General features: G+C 42.3%; 2 protein-coding genes across 3 annotated transcripts; one reads left to right on the forward strand and one right to left on the reverse strand.

The window, feature by feature from the left end:
* The first annotated feature begins 5,220 nt into the window (after positions 1–5,220).
* LOC121778632 (UPF0481 protein At3g47200-like) lies at positions 5,221–7,331 on the forward strand. The gene is made up of 2 exons (XM_042176016.1): positions 5,221–5,773; positions 6,255–7,331. The coding sequence occupies exons 1-2, from the start codon at positions 5,247–5,249 to the stop codon at positions 7,150–7,152; spliced, it is 1,425 nt and encodes a 474-aa protein (XP_042031950.1). The 5' UTR covers positions 5,221–5,246; the 3' UTR covers positions 7,153–7,331.
* A 278-nt stretch (positions 7,332–7,609) lies between these two features.
* On the reverse strand, positions 7,610–18,873 carry LOC121778436 (nuclear transcription factor Y subunit B-1-like). Of its 2 annotated transcripts, none has more exons than XM_042175788.1 (7): positions 18,765–18,873; positions 18,329–18,539; positions 9,107–9,236; positions 8,889–8,894; positions 8,726–8,809; positions 8,546–8,608; positions 7,610–7,960 (listed from the first exon to the last, which is right to left on the reverse strand). In XM_042175788.1, the coding sequence occupies exons 2-6, from the start codon at positions 18,520–18,522 to the stop codon at positions 8,546–8,548; spliced, it is 477 nt and encodes a 158-aa protein (XP_042031722.1). In that variant the 5' UTR covers positions 18,523–18,539; positions 18,765–18,873; the 3' UTR covers positions 7,610–7,960. The 2 variants fall into 2 exon arrangements, with proteins under 2 accessions (XP_042031722.1, XP_042031721.1); XM_042175787.1 differs by having other exon boundaries at positions 18,329–18,559; positions 18,765–18,857.
* Positions 18,874–20,393: the final 1,520 nt, after the last annotated feature.

Raw genomic sequence — 20,393 nt, forward strand, 5'->3', positions numbered from 1 at the left:
AAATTATGTGTTGACATTTTTAATACATTGCGTTGATGAGTTTGCAACTTAAAAAGATAGTAATTGATCACACCACGGGTGGTGTTATATTGCTAAATCACCCTTAAATTGCTAACTACAACTAAATGACAGGCGTTAGATCATTAAATCAAGGCATAAGATCTTTCAGCCACGAGTATCAATGCAGTATACAAAAAATATCAACTAGGGGTATTGATGTATATTAACAAAAAATTAGTTATAACTAACTTTTGGAAAATATCTCTATACTTTAAATGATTAAAACTATGTCAATTCAAATTATTTTGCACACAACATATAACAAATTAAAGATAAGTTTATAAGGATTCCAATGAGATCTCAATTGCATATGTTTCGATGTCAAAATTTGAAAAAAAAATCATGAATTTTCATATTTCTCGAGAAGCAGAAAATGTCAACATAACAATAATAATATGTCAATATAATACATATATAATGTCAAAGCTAAATTGTGTTGACATATTCAAGAGATGTTGTGTTGACATTTTTTGTTGTTGTTATTTTGTCATATGTTGATATTTTTAATGGTTCAGATCATAGTTTTGAGTTTGTACAGTATTTACAGTTTGCATTTTAGCACTAGGGATAGTATTATATTTTTTATACATTATATTGACAGTTTTTCCAAAATCCTAAATTTGGTGATTCTTCTTATATTTTTAAATTTAAATAATAATAAAATGAAATTACACATGACAATTTATAGACCACGAAAATTATATGGTCTCAAATTAGGTGTAGTTAGCAATTGATCACCCCGTTAACGAGAAACACTTAAAATGCATGTGCTAGCATTTATTATTTAGCGTGTTAGTGATAAACCCTTGCATTGATGGGTGTTGTCTAGAGGTGCCAACTGTTTTGTCTAGAGGTGCCAACGTTAATTGGTTTTGTCTAGAGGTGCCAACGGTTTTGTCTAGCAATTGATCACCCCGTTAGCGTGTTAGCAATTGATCAACCCGTCAATTGGTTTTGTCTAGAGGTGCCAACGGTTTCGGAACCACCGGTTCCGGTTTTAGAAATTGCAGAAAACGGAACCGAACTGCGAGGGTGTTTCGCGGTTATGATTCCGGTTCCAAAACCGTTGGTTTCGGTTTCAGTTTCGAACATGCGGTTTTCTGGCAGTATTTTGAGGTTTTTCACGGTTTCGAACCTCAAGTTTTCGGCGATTTTTTGCGGTTTCGGTTCAAAAAAATTTAACCTGAACCAAACCACGATTCTAAAATTGACGGTTTCAGTTCGGGTATATTCTCACATTTACGGTTTCGCACTCGACCGCCAGAACGGTAAACCTTAGGCACCTCTATTTTTGTCCAATGCTACTTTTTGTTTTTTCAACCCCGTACTGCGTCAGTTTTCTCTCTTACTCGAGCAACGACCTACAATCATTAAATTAGCACTGAAATGAGCTTTTAAATCTATACATATTTAAAAGGGGAGTTTTGGAGATATTTACAAGAATGTCATTTTTTATTAAAAATAATAACTTGATTAAAACTACTTTTTATTAATCATAATGGGCAGTTTCATTTTATTGTTAGTGCTATTAAGAGCATCCGCAATCGCGGACTTCCGCGCGGATGTCAGACCGGCGTGCGCGACGTCCGTGCGCGACGTCCGCCATTGTGCAACTGTTCAACGGATACGGATGTCCGATACGGACACCGCATGTCCGCGCCTTTTTGCTAACGTCCGTCGCGACGTCCGCCATTGCGGACTCCCACGGACGTCGGGGCGGAATTTCTAATTTTTTGCATTAAATTTTTTTAAAAAAATTCTATAAATACGTCTCGTTGCACTTCGTTTCAATAGTAAAACTTGTTTTAACAAGTTTCTCTCTCTCTAACACACTTTTCTTTCGAAGAACAATGGAGCACCATGATAGCGATTCCACCGCTTCGAGCGACTCAACGTCGCCTTTTTTCCCGTCGGCGGAACGAAACGATGTCTGCCACGATGCCCCAACTGCCGGGGATGATGCCCCAACCTCAAATGCCGGCGGGGATGATGCTCGGGTACTACAACATGTACCCGCAGTAGTATGGGATGATGAGCCAAATGTTCCAGATGCCCGGGGGAGTTCCAGAATGCCCCAAATGACGGGTATGATGCCCGGAATGCCGAGTATGATGCCTGGAATGCAGGGGATGATTCCCCAGATGCCCGGTATGATGATGCCGGGGATGATGCAGGGGTTGCCGGCGAGTGCGTGAGGAGTAGGCAGGGGGTCCCCCAATCACCGGTGGACAACGTCTACCGGCCCTACATGGATTTGTTATCGCCAGACAACCCGGCGAGTACTCCTGTCGAGACCCAGTTCACTAGCCTCGACACGTTCTCGCTGGAAGAGTTGGGGCTGTCTCCGATCTGGGATTTTCCCACCCACGCGTCGACGCCCACGGGGAGAAGGGGGAAGGGGAAAGGGGAGGGGAAGGGGACGGGACACTACATCGTTTGCGGCGGTGTACGATGGTGGGTCGTGGGCCGCTGAGGTGGGGGAGGGGTCCAACTGGAACAAGAGGACCATCTGGAGCATGGAGGAGTGCATTGCACATGATGTGGTTGCGCAGTAGCCAAAGCTACCTCCAGTTCAAACCGGCAGGGGGGAAGCCTCATAACGGCAAACAATGCCGAAAACAGTGGGAGCGGCTGAGGAGGCCGCTCAGCCGCTTTGCCGGCCTTTACACGAACTGTCTCCGCATGGGGTCCAGCGGCATGTCCGCCGAGGACGTGAACCTTTCCGCGCACCAGCAGTACATCGATCCTTCAAAGGGGTTCGGGGAATACAGGTATTGGGATGTCTATCTCGTGGTGCAGGATTCGGCCAAGTTCACTACGGGCGTTGAATCTGGCTGGCCAAAGCGAACGAGGATTAGCGCCTCCGGGGAGTATAGTAGTAGTGCTGGTTCCTACGAGCTTCCCCCCCCCCCCCCCCCCGCCGAGACAGAGTTCCCCACACCCACATCGTCGAACCGCCGCCGTCGCCCAGTAGCGGCGGGGACTCCGGGGTGAAGCGGCAGTTGATCCGCCGAGGCCCAATCGGCAACACCCACCCGAAACGATCCCGAGAACCCCTCATTCGCCCTCATCGCGGCACATGAAACCTTGTTACGTGCGATGGTTGAATGGCGCCAAGCGACTGACCCCCATTACAAGCGGAAGCTTAAACCCCTCCTCAACAGTATGCGGCGCGATTTGGGGTTCGACGAGATGTCGGATAGCGACGGCGAGGAGGGTGGCGGCGGCGGAGGCGATGACGAGGGTACCGGCGGCGGGGAATCCGAGGAGTGAGAAGGCGGTTTTTTTTTTATGTATTTTTTTATCTATTTTTTTAATTAAGTATGTTTTTTTTAAATAAAGTGTTCTCATTTTCTCCATATTTGTGTCGAAATTTTACTTCCGTAAATTGCTTAATTCCGTAAATTGTTAAATTGGTGAATTTGTGAATTTTTTTAATATGGGAAGTCCGTCGGGATGTCCGTGGGGATGTCCGCCACTGTGAAGTGGGATGTCCGTATGACGTAGCATCCGCAGTGGGAAGTCCGTATGACGTGGCATGAGGTGTTTTTGGGATGTCCGCGGATGTCCGCTAGGACATCCGCACCACTGCGGATGCCCTAATACATTAACTTTTTATTTACACTATAATAATCACATCTATATAACTCCTACTATATTAAATTGGGGTGGAATAAACTGCTGAGGAAAAATAGTGGAGTAGTCGCCTGTTCCTCTTTTAACTTTTTATTGGTTTGGAATTCTTTGCAAATCTGGCATGAGAATATTGATCGATCTCATTAACATAGAAATTAATATAGGAATAAGAAAGTTGAAGAGTTATGATCAAATAGACTCTTGGTATGAAACAAAATAAAATATCTATAAATACTCTTAACAAAACAATTCTTCCAATAAAAATTCCTTGAAGACGCATGCGGGTGAAAGTTGAAGTTGATGCAAGGTACACCAAAATCAGTGGTGAATGCTGAAGATGATGATCTCAATTTTGCGGTTGAAGTCGTCAAGATAATTGAGAAACGGCGTCTTTCTCCGTGGACGAGCTCTTCGTGAGAGCTCACGAGGAAAGGACGGTGTTGCGAGATCCGTCACTGAGGACCGACGCCGACGATAATTTGTGGAATAATTATTTCATATTGATGTTAGAAATTATTAATTGTTATACATTATAAGTTATAATGAAATTGAAATTAGGTGTACAAATTAAAATACGTGTAACTCATACTTTATAGATTAAGCCGTGCTTATATTTTTCCCAAAACTTATGATTAAGTTTTTTATGGAGTAGTTTTCATAGGAAGTTTTAATTGTATTTTTTTCATTTCTCTGTTGATAGTATTTTACTATTCAATTGTATATTTTCTGCTGATGTGTGTTTACAGTTTTTGTGTCGATATAGTATAAAATATTTTTATACTAATATTTACGAATTAAATATAATAAGTGAATTTTCATCTACTAATATTTATGAGGCATTATAATTTGATATTATATACATTTTGAAAGAAAATACAATGTGCCGTGCATCGTGTGTGAAACTAGTTACTTTAAAACGTGTGTAAACTCAAGGAAAAAGAATGCAAATTTGATTCGTATCACTTATATTAACACAAACAGAATCATGAACTCTGTCAGTTCACTTACTGATCCGAATTTTAAGAATATTGACACCGCATGATCTTTTCCGGTTAATTGCCATCTGAAGTGATCATCTAAAGCAATGAAAGCTTGAATTTAGTTTTTTCAACTTGGCCGAAATAGTTGGGTTTTACATATATTGGAGTACAATTGTTAAAAACTGTTCATGACCAATACAGACAGATCTAATGCAGAATTCAAAATATTAAATACTCCCTCGATTTGATTAAATATGAAACATTTGTTTTACAACGGCACGACATTTTATGTATGGTTGTTTTCTAGATAGAAAAAAATAAGTGAAAGGAAAAGGTTGAGAAGCTATTATTTCCATCTGAGGAAATACTATCTCATTTTCAATGAGACAATCCCAAAACAATGAAAACGTAAATTGAGTATTATATTCTCCCAGATGGAATCTAGCTGGATATAAGAGTGTAGTACAATTAAACTAATTAACATTGACCAAGACTCGGTTGGCATTTCAGATTTTACAAATTAATTAAGTACTATATTAGACAACATAAATTTTGTCACAACCAGCATCAATGGCTGCGACAGGGAAAATACAGAAGGTGCAGCCTCTTTTACTACAGTTGGAGACAAACAAGGAGGACTACTTTCCGGTGACTGTTTCGTTCGGCCCCTACCACCATGGCGAACCCGAGCTCGCTTTTGTGGAGGCCTTCAAACCTAAGGCCGTCCAGTTATTCATTTCAGGCGCCCCAGAAAGGTATGAGTTCTACCACACCAAAGTAGTTAATATCATTGGTGACATAAGAAACTGCTATGAAGAAGCCTCGGTGGCTAGCTACTCGGACGATTACCTATCCGAGATGATGCTTCGCGACGCTTCCTTGATGATAATTTACATGGAGATCTCTACATTGGAGCAGATAGATGAGCTGATGTTGGACAAGCTTCGCGCCATGAGGGACGAGCTTGGCATGTTGATCACACTCGCGATTTTGTCTCGTGACTTACTTTTGCTTCAGAATCAAATCCCTCTGTTTGTCATGGAACTTTTGATGGATTTGAGATATGGGGCTGGAAAATTCGATTCCTTGCTCAACAGGTATGTATGTGTTTTGTAATTTCATAGGCATTAATGTTGGTAGTATAAGATATAGTCATCAAAATCGATCTAAAGAGTACCTCTGTATTATCTAAAAATGATCTCTGTGTTTGGTTATTTGGTTATGCATTAGGAAGTCTAGCTAAATTTAATTACCAAAATTTGGTGGCGATAAGAGGTGTTATCCGTTGCTAACTTTCTAACTCTGTTAACTCATGAATGCAGTGTATTAAAAATATCAACATAAACTTAGTTGATATTTTAATACACTGTGTTGACATTGATATTTAAAATGTCAACACAACATATTCAAATGTTAACACAAATTTGTGTTGACATTTTTAATACATTACGTTGATGAGTTAGAAAGTTAGCAATTAATGAAAAGTTAGCATTATAATGCACTCTTATCACTAAAATTGTGCCACTATTAGATAATTTTGTTATAGTGTTACCTCTTATCTTCGTTGAAAAATGATAGATACTTGTGCATGGCGATCTACGGAGAGTATCGCGAGAAAATAGTATGTTCGAAGCATGTGCACCTCGTCGAAGCCATCCACATGCTGGTCGTCTCAGAGCCCGAGAAGACCAGCCACGGATGTTGCAAATGCACATTGTTTTCCTGCTTCAAGGTTACACAAGAATCCAATGATGCACCAAATGCTTGCTACTCATGCAAATTGCTCTGCTGCCCAAGAGTTAAGAAAGATCTAGAAACTGGTGCTTCTCAACAAACAAATCCTGGTTTAATCCATCAGCTTCTAAACTTTTGCACTTGCAAGAACAACAGAAGAGCAAAGGAAGACAACATCAAGAAATTCGTGCATTCGTTTCGTTCAGTGACCGAACTCAAGGCGAAGGGCATCCACTTCAAACCAAATTCAACCCAATCTCTGATGGATGTCAGCTTCGAATCCGGCTTCTTCTATGGCAGCCTTCAACTCCCAGAGTGGGGAGTTTCCAAGAAAACTAGGGTCACCTTTATGAACTTGATTGCCTATGAATTCAACCCTAAGAGCCCGGCAAGTGGCCAGGTGGCGGCGTACATCAGTTTTATGAAGTCGCTCATCGAGAAACCTGAAGACGTGAAGGAACTGCGAGAGAAGAAAATCTTCTACAACATGCTTGGAAGCGACGAAGAGGTTTTCAACGTCTACAAAGATATCAACACCTATGGGGCAGAAAATCCGATGCAATTCAGTAAAGTCCGGGACAAGATCCAAGAACACTATAATAGCCGTGCAAAGACATGGCTGGCTGAGATCTTGCACACTAATTTTCGATCTCCATGGACAGCTACAGCGTTTCTTGCTGCCCTCGCAGCGTTAGGAATGTCTGCCGGTCAGCTCTACTTCGCCGTGTATCCTAATTCCTAATAACTCGAGATTGAAGGGCAAATAAGAGTATCATATCCACAGGGACTATGTAAAGACCAAGTATGATGTACCAATCTCAATCATTGTTTAAACAATCATTAAAGATTTGGTGTGGGTATCTCTCACCTGCAATGATTATTTTTAAACTCTAGTTTAAAACCATCAATATCTTCATCTTCTATAGAGCTTTGAGTGGGTATCTCGCACCTCAATACATATTATTTTAGTACTACTAAAAAGTGCATCAACCATTTAGATGGATCAAGGGGTGGCAACGACACGCTCGGGTGGAACCCTCTGATTGGCAAAAGGATTTACCCAGACTGGTGAGGTGCTCCGGGAGTCAGAAATTCTCAAAATTCAACTCAAGGCGCAAATCAATCAAAAATCATGAATAGGTTATCAATATTATTACCAAAATGCTCATAGTCAATAATCAGTGGAGCTGGCAGTTTCATGACTGATAAACATCACGTTATCATAACCAACACCTTCAAGATCGACAAGCATTTTATCCATTAGCACAACATGGAGCTTTTTAGATCACTGGCGGCATTAAATTACAAAATACTCAAAAGCAATTACAAAGCAGACTATTGAGATTGTAGCAGCATTCCCAGATATACAACATCATAAACAGCCGAGGTCCCAAGGATAATCGCACAAACTATACTTCGTTTACATATATTTTCCTATATAAATCCCAGCCACGTCAAAAGCTATATCCTGCGGGACTCAGCCAAAAGGAGCTGTGCTGTATCTTTGCAACTATCTCGCCATTTCAGAGAGCCAAACAGCATTATGCTTCCTGTTCAACCCCAAAAAAACGGTGTGGGTGTATAGACTATAGATATGATATGATTTGTGCTAAATGAAGGTGTGGTTTTTCTAAATCTATAAAACATGCATGGTTCATATCTTTAGCTCAGTATCATCTTTTTCAATATACGAGAGATAAAATAAATGCAACTTAAGAGGGCTAAAATAAATGTAACTTAAGAGGGCTAAAATAAATGTAACTTGAGAGGGCTTACTTTTACGCTCCCTCTGTCCCCAAAGAGTATGAACTTTGGGTTCGGTACGGATTTTAACGTTCCCTCTTTCCCCTTATTTTAACAAATAAGGGGAAGTGAGAGAGAGAAAGGGTAGTGGAAATAATGTTACTGGAGAGTGGGGTCCACATTATTATAATGGTATAAGTGTTAATGGTAATGGTATAAGTTGTAAATAAAATGATGTGTAGGGGTAGTATGTTGTTTAAATTTTTCAAAATTAGAAAGTTCATACTCTTTAGGGACGGACGAAAAAGGAAATAGTTCATACTCTTTGGGGATGGAGGGAGTATTATTTTGGGGGGAAGGGGTGGTTTGGACTTTGGAGAAGGAAAACTTACTTAATATTCGATATGGGAGTTTGAGTAGCCAAAGCCTTGAGCAAAGGAGTCTTGATGAGTAAACTGTCATAGTCATCCATGGGTCAAAAGTTGAGGGAAATGCACAAATATTTTGTGAGATAGTAATTCATAACTGTGGGAGATAAAGAATGGCAGTGTCGGATGAAATTTGAAAGTTACCTGTGCATCGGAACCTATCTGAGTTCCGATTGTATCTCTCTTATGAGCTCCATCTGCACCCCTAGCAGATCCTTTGGTGTCACCCTGCCCATAGGTCACAACTTAGAATGATAGCGTGAAATAATTGGTAACTTAGAAGAAATGGAAAATCATTGTTTTGTACCTCTAACTGTTACATCAAGGTCGTTCCATATCATCAAACATGGTAGAGAACAAAGAACAAAAGGTTAAACGGTCAGTTAGGACTTGTGCTTCATTTCTCTAGCTTAACCAAATTATGGGGCCAGATAAGCAAAATAGTAGTAAAAATCAACGGGATTCAAGGAGAAAGGAGCAGCCGAATATAATAAAGGGGATGAAAAACAAGAGAACTTCAGATACCTCTCTGTACCTAGCCAAATAGACCTTCAGTGGAGTAATATAATCCTCAAAACCTAAGGTCGCCATAGCCCACAACAAATCATCCCCGTTTATCGTCTTTCTTTTCTCTTTCTGGCATTTGTCGCTCGCTCTATAAGAAGCAGAAAAGAAGCTGACATGTCGTTCAAATAAGTGAAAGTTTCATTCGAAAATAGATGCTTGAGCTACATATCACTTGCAAGTCACAACCAAATATGAGCCACTCATATAAATCTAAATATGAGCTACTCATACGTCATCATTACATATATACAAATATTTGCAAAAGTGCTGCACCATTTATAGATAATAATAGTAATACCATCATCAATAATTCCCATATCTCATGGTAATCTAAGTAAATTTCCAAGTAAAGTATAAGCATCAAGACTATTAACACTTCAAACAACTTGTGACAAACAATTTCAGTGCAGTAAAGGGATTTCTCGGTCAACATAGTACTTACATTGTCATTTAACAAAGACAGGGTTAGTGGGTCGATCAAAAACACGAATGAAGAGGATCAAAAAATCACATTTCACGTCCAAAGACCAAGTTCAATTGGATTGGACGGCAACATTAGAAGGGAAACTAAATCAAACTAACACATCATGGTAAAGGATGGACAACATTAGCAGGAGAGGGAGAAGGTGGTGACTTGGAATAGATGGTGGCTGCCTTGCCACTAAAACCAGAAGGAAATAGCCAGAGGTACAAAAAAATAACATAAGCGCAAGAAAGATATTCAATGGCCATTTTTGCTTACGATAGACGATAGTAAAGCAGTTCGACATGTTCCCCAGAAAATATGAAACATAGGACAACTTTGCTAATGTGCAACCAGAAAAAAAAAACAAATTTTTATGCTGCCACGTGTAACAAACTTAGTGACAGCATAAAATGTTGGACAAGGTGGGGGTTCACTCAAAACGGTTTCATTTTTTTCATTCTTTACATCATCATGATTGAATCACCCATATTTACATTATGCTGTGTTGTAAACATGAGAATCTCCCAGGAGTCAAAATTCTAAAGGTGTTCGCGCATATAATTGATGTATATTGACACTTTCGCTAATAGTTTGAAGAATATGACACCGGATATTTTAACGGAAAGCAGTCTTGAATAGTTGTTAAAAGATCAAATTTTACTATATAAGTCATTAGAGGACATTTTAACAAATAGATCCACGAAGAACTATAACAACTTACACAACCAAAAAGATCTTAGACTGGATATCACAAGTAATGACTCATTTAACTAGGCAAGCAATCCGCTGCATTTTACACTCATTTTTGTCAAAAATTTCATGGAAAAATATTATTTTGGCAAAGATCCATACAGAAAAAGAAAGGTAAATATCCAATCACAGAATAAATAAGAGAGATGCATATGAGATAAACTCACATAATGAAGCATTCATAATCTAACATGATGAGTCCGCGAATTGTTGATGTTAGTAAATGCAGGAAAATACAGATCACGACACAGAGAATTTTACGTGGTTCGATTTACTGAGGTAAATCTACATCCACGGGGAGAAATGGGGGCAGGTTTGTATTGCTTGATCTGGAATTACAGCTTACAACACAGACTTGCTATATGGTATTTTTCTCTAGAGAGCTTCTAACCCCTTTCTATCAGATCTAAGTTCTATTTATACATTGAACTAAGATCGTGGCTTACATCATCACTCTAGGTCGTGGAGGTCGTGTAGGTCATGGCCTAAGATCGTGGCCTGAGTTGACGCCACGTGGTAGTGGGTGTGTTGGAAGTTGTGGAAATCCTGCATGGGTCCACTAACTCCTTGTTCGGTCGAAAACTGAGACCGAACTGCTTTGGTTGCCGATCTGAGAGTAGAGCTTGATGCCGACCTGAGAGCAGAGCTTGGTTGGCTTTTACCGAGCTGTAGGCTGAGGCCGAACTCTTTGGTAATGCCGAACTCGCGGAGCTTGATTGGTCGGCTTTTACCGAGCTGTAGGCTGAGGCCGAACTCTTTGGTAATGCCGAACTCATACTCTTCCTTGGGCTTTGGGCTGATGGGCCGTCATTGCTGTCGGGCTTGTTTAGTACGCACCCCATCACTACCCCCCCCCGAAAGACGAAGTGAATCACTTCGGCGAAGCGAGTCACTTCGGCATTCTGGATAAAGGTACGGGGGAGGCTGACGTCAGGGGACGTGCCTTGCATGTGGCTGCATTAAATGCGACAGTAAAATCCGGCCGTTGAATCCTGAAAAGGTGGGATTTGAAACGGTGCGACGATTTTGAAATCTTCGCCGAATCTGATAAATACCTCCCTTCTTCATCATTGAAGCACTTTTGCGACTGCTTCTTCTGCACTCTATCTCCTTTGCGAAAATTCTCTCTCCGCTTTCAAGAACTTCTTCAGACTTTCTTCACCTTCAAAAGTAAGAAAAATGTCTTCTTCTTCTTCGGAGTCGGGTAGCGGTAGGAAAGGGGATAAGGGGTCTCCTAGCCGGAAAGAATCCGGGGAGAAGACCGTAGAGCACTTTCACAGCGTCTTGAGTAAGGACACCGTGATATCTCTACACGAAAAATATCTTCTTCCCGGGGGGAAGGCGGTGGTTCCCGACGATGATCATAGGGCTAACGACCCGCCGGAGGGTTATGCCACCGTTTACGGAGCCTGCTTAGAATGCGGGCTTCGTTTCCCTCTTCCCCCACCTTTTGTAGAGCTTCTTGATTTTTTTCAACTCCCTTTAGGTCAGGTGACTCCGAACTCTTGGAGGCACTTATCGGCTTTTGCTGCCGAACTGCGTAGGCTAAATAAGGATCTGTCTCTGAGGGCAATCCTTAATTTTTTCCAGTTTAAAAGGAAGGGATCTTGGTTTTACTTGATCCCCTTACAGCCTTTTAGGGCCTTCTGCAAAACCAAGTGGCCGAAATGGCAAAACCGTTTCTTTTTTTATAATAGGACTTCGGCTCCGGGTTTTCCTTGGAGAAGGCCGAAGTCCGTGATTCCCCATCCTCGGTTAGAACCGTTGGCCGAGCTCGAGGGCGAGCTCAATAAGATTCCTATGATTAGGAAACAGTATTCGGAAACTGAGCTCGTCAAGGGCGACCTCGTGTTCAATATCCCGTCTTCGGACGAAGAGACCGAGGGTGAGGATTTCTCTTTTATGCTTTACTGCTTTAGCGGCGAAAACTAACCTTGCTTTCTTGCTTTTTGGCAGTGTACATGCTGAATAAGGCTATCCGAAAGTCCTCCGGGCTTGAGGAGCCGGAGAAAGAGAAGGCTACCAGCTCGGCGCCTGATGCCGAGAAGAATCCGAAGAGGCAAAAGACCTCTTCGGGTCCAAAGAAGCCGGAGTCGACTTCGGCAAGTAGGAAGGGGAAGACCCAGAAGCCCCCGAGAGCGCCAGAGAAAGACGTGGTCTTGGCGCCTCCTTCGGAGCATATCTGTGAGCCATTTTTATGGCCCACGGACTTCGCCGAGGTGAATTGTCTTCTTGATTCTTTGGCTTGGCTTCTGTCCTGTATTTTTGGTGCCCTCTGTTGACTTTTTTCCTTATCCATTTTCAGAGGAACGATATGCTCTCCAAGCTCGTCGCCGTCGAGCTCTCCAAAGCGTCCAACGACTATGCTGAGATGCAGAGGAAATTGGCGGCTGCTTGTCACCGGGCCGAGCAGGCTGAGGCAAACTTTGAGAAAGCCAGAGCTGCTAGGATTTCGGCCCAGGATGAAGCTCAGTTTGCCAAAAACCAGCTCGTCATCCAGCGAGAGCAGACGAAACGGAGTGATGCTGCCGCCGTGGTTGCCCAAGGAGAGGGTCTCCGTGCTTTCGTGGAGAAACTCTTTCTGAGCCACCAATTCTCGGCCTTTGTCGGTGATCTGGTAAGGCTAATTACCGATAAGGGCGAGCAGGGGGCCGACGTCGTGCTGCCTCTGTACAGCCGAGAGATAGCAGCTCGGCTTCAGAATCTGCCGCTCCTTGAGGAGCTCGCTTCATCCTCGGTCCTGCTTTCTGCAGACCGAGTCCGGAGTTGTCGAGCTGATCGGGACGAGAACCTGGAGGCTATCTTTGCCTCCGTGGGACCCGTTTCACCCGCTTCGACTTACAACGGAGAGGGTGAGGCCGAGCCTCTGGAGCAGGAGGTCGGCGACAAGCAGGCCGATCAGGAGGCGCAGCAGATCGGCTACGGTGGCGCCGAGCAGGCTGGGGAGAGCAAGGAGGCAGAGGCTGAAGCTGAAGCAGATAAGGAGAAGGAAGCTGAACCTCACCGAGAAGGCGGAGACGAAGCTAGCGAAGTATGATTTCGCCCCCCTTCTCTTAGTTTAGTTTCTTCCTTTATGTAAAATGGCCTTGAAGCCCTCCTTGTATAGAAAGAATTTTTTCTTATGAATGAAAAAAATTCTTCTTTCTGCTCTTGTGTCTTCGTATAGCCTTTCGTACTCTCTTACTCCTGTTGTGGTTTACTACCTGCTCGGTAAGCTGAAATGCCGAACTGACATAGCTGCTTTGTACTCAAGGAGCTGGAGGTACTTCACTGGAAGCGGCTGTACTCTTCGGCTTTAGACGAAGCTGAGAAAAGAGCTATAGCTGACCAGATGAAGAATGACGAACTCTTGGCTCGTTCAATGAAGCTGGAGGCCGATAATAGGGACTTAGAGTCCGAAAAGAAGGATCTGGAGGCCGAGCTGAATACCGCCGTGGCTGAGAGGACTGCGTATGAGGATTTCATCATCAGGCGTGGGGGAATGACCATCTCAGAAGTTCAGGAACGAGTTGACGAACTGTGGGAGGAATATCATGTACTCCGGAGGAACAATGCGCTGGAGAGCTCGGCTTGCCAACAAGTTGTGAAATCATTGCGGCGCTGGGCTTCTCGGTACGACATCGTTCTTTCCCGGCGTCCTCCAATCGAGAGATTCCTTAGGCATTTCCCGCCAACAGATGTTCATACTCCAGCTCAAACCCTTGATTCTCTTGCTCAAAACCGTACTCCAAGTCAGCAGCGAACTCTGGAACAGCCGGAAACGTCAAGACGAGAACAGGCTGAAGTTCGTAGAGGAGCTGTGATTATGAGTGAGCAAGATCAACAAATGCTTCGTGAAGAGACTCTTCGCCGCCGAGGTGCTAGGGCTTCCCGGGCTCAGAGAAGAGGTGGCAGGTCGATTAGAGCATCTCGTCGACCTGCTTATTCTGCAGCTGCCTGGAACGCCCGAACTCAGCTTCACGAGGATTTTGTGAATAGATGGCTCAACTTTAGCAACCCTGGACAGTAGAATAGTCATTTGTAATAGCGTAACGCATCTTGTAGGGTAGCGGAGTTGTGTGCCGAACAAGATTTGAAAATGAAATTTTGTTTCCGCTTCTAACACTGTGTATTTACAGCTTAGCGAAAAAATTTCATCGTACTTGTCCTCGGTCTTATGAAGTAAACTTCTTTGACCGGACTTGTCTTTGGTCTGATGAAATAAACATCTTTGACCGGACTCGTCTTTGGTCTGATGAAATAAACATCTTTGACCGGACTCGTCTTTGGTCTGATGAAATAAACATCTTTGACCGGACTCGTCTTTGGTCTGATGAAATAAACATCTTTGACCGGACTCGTCTTTGGTCTGATGAAATAAACATCTTTGACCGGACTCGTCTTTGGTCTGATGAAATAAACATCTTTGACCGGACTCGTCTTGTGTTCTAATTTGGCGATTTTTGTCGCCGGGATTGAACTTTCCCTTGTCCTAATTCGGCGAGTTTTATCGCGTGGATCGGACTTTCCCAGTTAACCGAAGTGGTCTTATGCAGTAAACCTCTTTGACTAGACATGGTCGTCCTCGGTCTTATGAGGTAAACTTCTTTGACCGAACTTGGTCGTCCTAATTCGGCGAGGTTTATCGCGTGGATCGGACTTTCCCTTGTCCTAATTCAGGCAAGTTTTATCGCGAGAATCGGACTTTCGTTGCAGTTCGTTTCAGACGAAGTGCTTGATTTTTAAGCCGAATTGTGGTCTTGTATCCTCTTTAGAAGCTTGGACTTCACAATCGTTGGCTTATTGCAGCTCGTTTCAGACGAACTGCTTGTTTAAGCTGAATTGTGGTCTTGTATCTTCTGTAGAAGCTTTGACTCACAATCGTTGGCTTGTTGCAGCTCGTTTCAGACGAACTGCTTGTTTAAGCTGAATTGTGGTCTTGTATCTTCTGTAGAAGCTTTGACTCACAATCGTTAGCTTATATATGTTCTAAAAAGGGGATCAGCCTTTGAAGAACAAGATACCTCAGTAACATTTGTAAGAGACGACACGCACATAGACAGACACAACGCACATAGACAAAACGCACATAGACAAAACGCACATAGACAAATAAAAAAGACAAGCACAAAGACTGACTGACCGGACTGTCTCTTACAAATGGAACTTTTTGAGGGTTGGGAATGTGCCATGTTCGGGGTACCTGTTCTCCTGACATGTGAGTTAATTTGCAAGACCCTTTGCCGAGGACTTCTGACACCCGATACGGACCTTCCCATGTGGGTTCGAGCTTGCCCAGCTTTTCTGCTCGGCTTACTTCGTTGTTTCTCAAGACGAGATCTCCCACTTGAAATTGCAGCTTCTTCACCCTTTGGTTATAATACCGGGCTACTTGCTCCTTGTACTTGGCTGCTTTTATGCAGGCCAATTCTCTTCTTTCTTCGGCAAGATCTAGTTCGGCTCTCAGTCCGTCACCATTCATTTCTGAGGAGAAAGTGAGTTTGGGGACTGGGTATGCCGATCTCAACCGGAATCACGGCTTCAGTGCCGCACACCATCGAGTTCGGCTCCGGTGTGACTTCGGTCATTTCGCCTGCCTCTGACTCCGGCTGCTGTGATTGCTATGCTTGATGGTGCCGATCTTATTGCTCGGCACTTTTAAGCGCAATCTGCGAACACACTTGCTCTTTTTCGATCACCTCGGATGACCGCTATCCCTCCTTTAGTGGAGAAGGTGTTCGGCGAGGATGCCTCTGATCGCTATGACCGGGCTTCTTTTTGTCTTCTCTAGATGAGCTGTCCAAAGATCGTTTTCGACGGTCTGCCTCATCGGCACGAGAAAACTGGTCCGCAATGTCCCACATCTTTTGAGCTGTTTGCGGACTGCATTCCACGAGCTTTCTGTAGAGAGCTCCGGGCAGGATTCCATTTTGGAATGCCGAAATGACAAGTAGATCATTGAGATAATCTACTTGTAGGCATTCCTTGTGGAACCTCGTCATGAAGTCGCTGATCTTTTCGTCACGACCTTGACGTATAGAAAGCAGCTGAGCCGAAGTGCTTCGGGCTTCTGCTTTCTGAAAGAACCTCCTGTGGAAAGCATCCATTAGATCTCGGTAGGATCTAATGCTGCCTTGAGGAAGGCTGTCGAACCACCTTCTGGCGTTCCCGATGAGCAGCTCGGGGAACAGTTTGCACATATGGACCTCATTGAGACCCTGGTTCGCCATATTATATTGATAGCGTCCCAAGAAGTCATGAGGATCCACTAGCCCGTCATAAGTCATTGACGGTGTCCGGTAGTTCCGCGGCAAAGGAGTTCGGGTGATATCGTCCGAGAACGGAGTCTTTAATGCTCCGTACATGGCGAACCCGATATTTCTTCGGTACGGAGGAGATGGAGTTCTCCTGTGGTTCCGGTACCGAGGAGGAACAGGAACACGTCGGGGTTGAGGATTCTTTCTCTTGGAAGACACGTCACTACTGCGGTAGTGACTTTCATGTCTGGATGAGGAGGGAGAATCCGCCGTTGTCTTCTCCGGTTGTTGGCTCTTCTGCAGGAAGGTTAAGAACTCCTCCTGCTTCTCGGCCAAGAACATCTTGACAGCTTCATTTAAATTGGGCTGCTGGGAAGACTCGGTGCGATGACTCCTGGAGTGACTTGTTCCTTCTTCGTAAGAACCGGGGGTAGATTTTTCACGAGGCTGCTTTCCAGGCCTATGGGCTGCTGGATTAGCTTCCTCATGGTTATTACGGACGGAGGCACGGGTGTTATGTGATCTGGTATGCATTTTTTTTGGTAGAAGAGGATCAAAAACTCGCTTTATCACAAATTTGGTTCTCTGGTTCCCACAGACGGCGCCAGTGATGAGTCCGCGAATTGTTGATGTTAGTAAATGCAGGAAAATACAGATCACGACACAGAGAATTTTACGTGGTTCGATTTACTGAGGTAAATCTACATCCACGGGGAGAAATGGGGGCAGGTTTGTATTGCTTGATCTGGAATTACAGCTTACAACACAGACTTGCTATATGGTATTTTTCTCTAGAGAGCTTCTAACCCCTTTCTATCAGATCTAAGTTCTATTTATACATTGAACTAAGATCGTGGCTTACATCATCACTCTAGGTCGTGGAGGTCGTGTAGGTCATGGCCTAAGATCGTGGCCTGAGTTGACGCCACGTGGTAGTGGGTGTGTTGGAAGTTGTGGAAATCCTGCATGGGTCCACTAACTCCTTGTTCGGTCGAAAACTGAGACCGAACTGCTTTGGTTGCCGATCTGAGAGTAGAGCTTGATGCCGACCTGAGAGCAGAGCTTGGTTGGCTTTTACCGAGCTGTAGGCTGAGGCCGAACTCTTTGGTAATGCCGAACTCGCGGAGCTTGATTGGTCGGCTTTTACCGAGCTGTAGGCTGAGGCCGAACTCTTTGGTAATGCCGAACTCATACTCTTCCTTGGGCTTTGGGCTGATGGGCCGTCATTGCTGTCGGGCTTGTTTAGTACGCACCCCATCATAACACAACAACACTATCACAAGTATCAGCTTATAATTCGAAAACTGGTGTCCAATAACGATTTCATCTGACAAGTCTCATGACCCGATCAAAACTTATAGCAGACAAAGTATTCCAAGTTTAATGAGAAACCTCTCCCTGATTTCACATTCGTGAGGCAAACTCATAGCATCGAATAAATAAAATCAATACGGTAAAGGACACAATGTTGACAATAACACCAAATCAAACACGGGATCAGTTATGCTAGTAGTAAAACAAAGCAGCAATCCACCCACTCATATATGCTTATACAATAAATAGTAGGTTTCACGATTGAAAAACCTAAGAAATGAAAGCTTTAACATTAAACACGATTGAAATCCAAAGGCAAAAACACACTCACAGCAGAAAATTCAGCACATACCACGAAAAAATCAATCAGAAAAACTGAATCAAAAGCTATTAGAAAAAGGAATGAGCTCGTACTCGCTGGTAACAAAGCTAATGAACTCGGAAACACATTCCTGAACGGTATCCTTAGCATCCTTCGCAATCTTCCCATTCGGCGGCAGCCCTTTCTTCATTATGCGGCCGATGTTGGCAATCGGAAGAAAACGGTCCTGCTCCCGAACGCTAGACTTGGGGCTGAGGTCGCCGTTGTCGTGGCTGCCATCCGACATTTTTCCTCAAAAAAACCCTAGAAACATATGCGAAACGCTACAAAAAGTTTAACCGATAAATAAATCCTCGAATTAGGAAACACGCAGAAGAAATCGATGAAATAAGCTTGATTCACCATGTGAAAACGTTGATACATGATCAGTAAAATGTCCAGATATTTTTTTGTGGGTATGTAATTCAGCATTCAAGTATAATATATATAGATATAGGGAGGAAGAAGAAGAAGAGTGGATGTGAGAACCTGGAGGATTTGTATTTGGCGCGCTTGGAAATGGGAGAAGTGTGATTGGGCGAAATCTGAGAGAGGAGAGAGAGAGATCGGACGACGGAGAGATGAGGAAGGAGCTTATTTATTACGGCTGCGCTATTTTCTCATCTTTATAAAACAAAATTTACTATATTTTATACTATTGACTTACTGTGCTGCTTTTACTGAGGTAAGTTTTGGGAAAGTAGTTATTTCGAATATTCGGTGTATATTATACTCTTTACAGTACAAATTTATGAATAAACTATATACTGAAAAAATGTGTATGCTTCGTGAAAAATGGATTTGACGCGTTTTAAAAAATTATTATTAGTATTAAAATTATATGTTCCATAATTTTATAACAATTGCATAACTTTATAGGTTATATACATATGCTATTAACTAGGTGCGTTTTTTTGCAACTTTTTGGTGTTGGAAACTGTTGTGGGTGTTGATTGTACTATTCATTAAATTTATGTAAAAATCTCCACTGATTTTGTATTCGTCTTCAAAGTTTGACTCAATTTTGGTATTACTCCGTGTAGACTTAATTATATGATATATCTTTCAATTTATGTAGACTTAATTATCTACCTTGTTTATAATTCTGGTAGTATAGTTATCTAATTTTATCTTTTCCGTGTTCCAAATCATTTTATTTTAAGATTCCAAGTTTTACTATTTTTTATCTTTACTTTGATGTCATTAGTAACATAAAAATCATATTATAAAAAATGACTAATGAGTAAAAATTCCAAAATTTGAAGGCGAAAAGAACGTTGTAGTTGGTGTTTTATACAGTTAGTTGCAACTACCTACACATTCTGTTGCGTTTAATTTATGATTTGTTTTTCTATTGATATAGTCAAATATATAATTTTTATTCATTTTATACGCAAATAACCTCCCTTTTATATCATTTTACACTAGATTTTATTTACATCTTGAGATAAAAAAATAATCTGACTTTATGAAGTTAAATATGACTAAATTATAGTGAACATACAAATAGAATATTATGACTTATTACTTGTAAAAACTTTCCGAAACTCTATTATCAGAAGCTTGTGAAATGTGTATGAACTATCATTAAATGTGTATGAACTATCATTATAATGACTGCGTCTCAAAAAAAATTTCCTGTCTCATATAATAGCACACATTTTGTGATTTCGTTGTGTCTTAGGCTGTGTTGTGCATTTTTTTGAGACTTTAATTTCATAAATAATAACGTATAAGTTTTGTAATATGTTTGGGTTTTAATTTCCAATTCCAATTCAGGTCGTTTTTGCAATGTCTTCTTCAAGTTCTCAATCGTTCGGGTCAAGTTTCAATTGGGATTGGCCTCATCCACAGATTGTGAACTATAATCACGATCTCAAGGCTGAGCTTGTGACATCTAGGACGACTGTTAATCCTGGTCGACGCTACTATCATTGTCCAATATGGAAGGAAGATGATTGCAGATTCTTCCGTTGGTTTGATGCGGGTCTTTCGCCAAGCCAAGACACTTACTTTCAAAGAATCAAGCTCGAACGAGACAGGTTTGAAGAACAACTCCGATATAAGAATATTGTGAAAGGTGTTCTTGAAGATAAATTGCGCATGAAAAGTGACGAC

This window comes from Salvia splendens, chromosome 19, assembly GCF_004379255.2.
Source record: "Salvia splendens isolate huo1 chromosome 19, SspV2, whole genome shotgun sequence".
Classification (NCBI taxonomy): domain Eukaryota; kingdom Viridiplantae; phylum Streptophyta; class Magnoliopsida; order Lamiales; family Lamiaceae; genus Salvia; species Salvia splendens.